The sequence below is a fragment of the Diorhabda sublineata genome, chromosome 3 (assembly GCF_026230105.1).
Source record: "Diorhabda sublineata isolate icDioSubl1.1 chromosome 3, icDioSubl1.1, whole genome shotgun sequence".
In the NCBI taxonomy this organism is placed as follows: Eukaryota; Metazoa; Arthropoda; class Insecta; order Coleoptera; family Chrysomelidae; genus Diorhabda; species Diorhabda sublineata.
Window position 1 is genome coordinate 40,122,053 of NC_079476.1, and position 4,847 is coordinate 40,126,899.

General features: G+C 28.3%; 1 protein-coding gene across 1 annotated transcript; it reads right to left on the minus strand.

Annotated features, from left to right (window-relative positions):
- Positions 1–240: 240 nt before the first annotated feature.
- On the minus strand, positions 241–4,634 carry LOC130441525 (leucine-rich repeats and immunoglobulin-like domains protein 2). Its single transcript, XM_056775246.1, has 2 exons — positions 4,553–4,634; positions 241–3,318 (listed from the first exon to the last, which is right to left on the minus strand). Exons 1-2 carry the CDS (start codon positions 4,555–4,557, stop codon positions 1,491–1,493), a joined length of 1,833 nt encoding a protein of 610 aa, XP_056631224.1. The 5' UTR covers positions 4,558–4,634; the 3' UTR covers positions 241–1,490.
- Between the last annotated feature and the right edge of the window lie 213 nt (positions 4,635–4,847).

The following is a 4,847-nucleotide window of genomic DNA, read 5'->3' on the forward strand; positions in this document are numbered from 1 at the left end:
CTAGTCCTTCGGCTTCAATGAAATAATTTTAACAAAGTTTAGTGATGCTCACTATCGAGGGAATAAGTAATTTTTTCCTACAATTATATCTACGAGGTTCCTAACTGTGGACATCAAAAATGTTGTAGATTTGAGAGGTGGAATAAGAAATTGGATAACAAAATATAAAAATAGCAATGGAAAGAAATTGGGTTAAATTGTCTATTATAAAAGGAATTTGGTTTGATTAAAATAAGTAAATAGGAAGAATATTTTATTGAAAAGTAAATACAATAGGTAATAATAATTTAAAACAATTTTTATAATTAGATAATCCAATGGTAATGTTATTAAGTCAGATAGTTATCTATGTACTAACTGGTGTATTATAAGTTTATTAAATTACATTTTCATATAAAATTTGATAAAAATAATGAATAATACCATCCGTACAATACATGAATATTAGTATAAAATGAAATAATTACATAATAATCAGTCTTTTTGTATACATCGAAGATGGTAAAATTTGCCGCCTAAATATTATTTAATACTTGAATGTTAAACTTGACATGTAATACTTGAAATTATACATACTAATTATATATAAAAAAACTTCAATTAAAGTGTGAGTTATATATAGGGTTTATCTAAAAAACAATCATAACTCCATGCATAAATCTGTCAATAACTTTCCGAATTCTAGACTTAAAATATTTATAAATATATCTCTTATCTATGTAAAACATATCTTAAACGACATAATGAAACTAAAATTGATTTATATATCCTATAAGTGCTCTACAAATCTCACGAAATCAATCAGTTTGCTCTACAAAACGTTTATTGTCTGTTTTTACGAGAATAATGCATTCTTCCCACAAACAAGATCATAATCACTTCAAATTTGCGAATCTTTTCCAATAGATGTATAAAAAAGCTGTTCATGTATAAAATGAGGAAACACTTTGTGTAAAAACCTCCAAGAATTAAGGGTGAATCATCTAATAATCCCGGGAACCTAGTGGATAGAACAAGGGGACTTCAATGAATAGAAATCCATGATGGTAGTTGCGATGTATGATGGCAAGCAGATTTTCCTCCTAATGCACATTTTTTGCACATCCTGGAGAAATCTAGTTAGACAAAAAACCTCCAGACGAAAGGTAATGAAGAAGCGCATCGCTTGGATCAATATTTTCAAAATAAAATTGGAAATGGTACTCCAAGAAATAGCTTTTACCCAATATTGAAAAATTATATAGAAAAGTAATAAAAATAAGTGAAAAAATCATTAATAAACAGATTTTTGATACTGGAGGAAATAAAAAACGAGATTTTAACTTTTGATAGAAGCTTCATATTCAATCAGACCAGACACGAAATCGGGAACTCCATTTTTGAGTTGATCGTGGCAGTCATCGTGAATAATAAGCTCCATTATACACTCGTAATTAATATACTATTGAAATTGTGAAAAGCCAAAACAAAAGAAACAATTCATCAGCTGTTTATATGAGATGTACTTCTGGTTCGCTTTCAGACTTTTGATAAATGAATTGTTTAGCAGTAGTAATTTGAGATGAATATTTTGTCAAAATTGACTTAATACCAATCAAAAGTATAATCAGAGATACGAAAGTGATCAAAACGCTTATTTTAATCGATATATTAGATGCAATATCGACAAGATTGTTCAAACTAGAAACGACTTTGGGAAAACCGTCCTCAGGTTTTCCGTTTATTTCCATATTTTCATCACAAGGTATCCCGTTAACGTTACTAACGTTAAAAAAATCGCCGCTTTTCATTTGTAATAATATACTATCTTTAATCACATTAATCAATAATTTACAAGCCCATTTATTACCTCTAAGATCTATTTGTCGTAACCACACCACGTGAGATAAGATACCTTTAATATTAACATTGGTTAGATTATTGTAAGCTATATTCAACGTTTTCAAATTCTTCATGTAATGAAACATATCTTCGTTTAGATAAGTTAGTTTATTATGGCTCAAATCTAATTCCTTCAAGCTAACCAGTCCGCTTAAACTACCTGAACTGATGTTAGTTAAGTTATTATAACTTAGATCGAAATATTGTAGTTCGACGAGGTCTCTAAAACCACCTATAGGTAAATCAACTATTGAATTATGGCTTAAGTACAAACCGTTCAGCATATTTAATCCCATGAATGAATTGTATTCGATAAGTGATAAATCATTAAAGCTAACATCTAATTTTGATAGTTTCGACAAGACTGATATATTTTTAAAACTCGATAAAAAATTATGACTCAAGTTAAGGGATTTTAAATTTCTTGGAGGTTTTGAAAAATCAAGTTTCGTGAGATAGTTATCAGAAAGAGAAATTATTTCGAGATTTTCGATTCCGCTAAAATTAAAATACTCCAAATAATTATTATCGAGTTCTAATAGGGTCAAATTTGTTAATACCGAAAATCTTTTCATGTCTTCCGACTGAGATTTTCCGAGAACATTGTTGCTTAAATGCAAATAATTTAAAGCAGGTAGATTATTTAAACAATCATTTATCCTGAATATTTTATTAGAATTCAAATTAAGTGACTGAAGTTGACGTAAATTTGATATATTGAAATTAACTATATCGTTATTAACGGCGTTAATTTCCAACAGAGAGGTTGGAAAGTGACTACCGTCTAAACTTGTTAACGTATTATCACCAATATTCAGATATTTTAATCTTTTATTCGTTTTAAAAATATCCAAGTATCTATTAGTTATAATATTATAAGCTAAATTCAAATTTTCCATAATAACTAAATCTTTAAAGGCATTGGGATCTATGGTGGTTATAGTATTCATTTGAAGATTCAATATTCTTAAATTAACACATTCGGCGAATGTTTGATCCGTAATTTCACTCAATGAATTATTTTGTAAGCTTATTGTATCTATATAAAATGATTTAAAAGCGAGATTTTTTATTTTGAAAATTCTATTATTATCCAGAATTATTGTAGATATATTGGAACGTTCGAAAGTTTTTTCTTGGATTATTTGAACGCCGGCATCGATCACCATCTTGGTTAAATTTAAAGAGACAAACATCTCCTTCTTTATTATCGGTAAACTGCTCTTAGATATTTGCAAAATTTCACAACTGGAATTTAGAATTGAAACTATTTGATTGTTTAAGTCGTCTTTTGGTGTCATATTTGTACAGGTGATGTAACGGTACAAAATTTTTTCTCCTAGGTAATGATAAACGGATTCCTTGAACATACCACATGATGCTTTAGCTTGTTCAACTATTATAGAAAGAATAAGCCATAGTAGAATGTTTGTAAACCTAGAAAAAAGTTCAAAATAACTATAAAATAACTATCTAATTTGATTGTGAGTCCCAAAGTGGTCGAGATGAATCCCCAAGTGTCCATGGGAGATTCGACAATAAATAAATTTGATCAATACATATTTTTGATCATTTGATAAACTCTAGCTATAGATTTTGTTATCGAAGATCAACTGAACAATTGGCAGATGAAAAATACTTGCTATTGGATTTAAAAAAAGTTTAAGTATGTTAGCTTGCAGCAAGAATTATTCTATATTCCGAAAACAAAAAGAAAAGTTTTTTACAAAAATATCAGAATTTATACTTTTATTGGTTTACTAAAAACAAAAAGCTGCACAAAATGTGAAAAGCTACGAAGTTTGGAAAGAGTTTTCATATGAAATTGATGCTTAAATAAAACTTAGCATCAGTTTATGGAGAATAATTCCAAAAATCAACGTTTTGAATATTCGAAATGATCTGGACACCATTTGAAAATAAGTATAGTATATTTCTAGAGCTTTCCGTTTTTCCTATAATCAATTAATTTGGAGGAAAACAGTAAAATATCTAAAACATATTCTTAAACTTAATCATACGTTGTCAAAATACATTAACGTTTCGTATTCGACACTACGTATCGTTGTTATAAAGTTTATATTATAAATTATCCACTTAAGGTAATATTAGAACCAGAAATCACATAGATTTATGTCTGGAGATAAAGTAGGCTTCGTTACTTCGTTAGTCTAAGTTACCATCGGGATAATTTCACCCCATTGTAATGTAACATATATTTAGATCTTGGAAATTGCAGAATTGATAGAATTTCAAATTTGAATTTGAATTTGAGAAAAAAAAAATCGGAACTCTATATGTGGTTAATGACAATAAGTAGTATCTCAACATTCGTGTTGAAAATAGGTTTCCTAAATGTTCCAAATTCACGTTTTACTCAACTCAAATAGTGTGAGGTTGATTACGAATAAAAATGTTCCTAGATTGAGAAAATATTTCGTTTTGGTACAAAAACTTGGTGGAATAATTCGAGATGGAGTATACGTCAAAATTTATTTATATATTTCAATCAAATCTGTTCTCAAGAACAGATGAAAAACTCATATATTTGAATCAAGTAAACATCCTTTCTATTACAATACTAGATCAAATTTTTTTCATAAATGTTGTATGTGTAATTTCTTATTTATAAATGAATCAATTTACTTTTATTACATTGCAATTAACTCACCTCATACTTTAAATATATCGCAAACTTTATACTGGCAACAGATTTGTTTCGTTGTGCACTTGATTGGAATAATCTACAGACTAAATATATACACACATTTCCTTTTTCCTCTTGTCACTTTTTTTGATAATTATTTCGAATATCTCAAGTTCATTGTTGGTGCGTTTAATGATAATGAAAATGATAAAGGGCGTAAGCGAATGTATGTTTTTGAACTCAGTATAAAAGGATGTTGACTGAAACTGAATAAACTTAAGTGAATCATTAAGAATGTATAGTTATGACCTATACGACG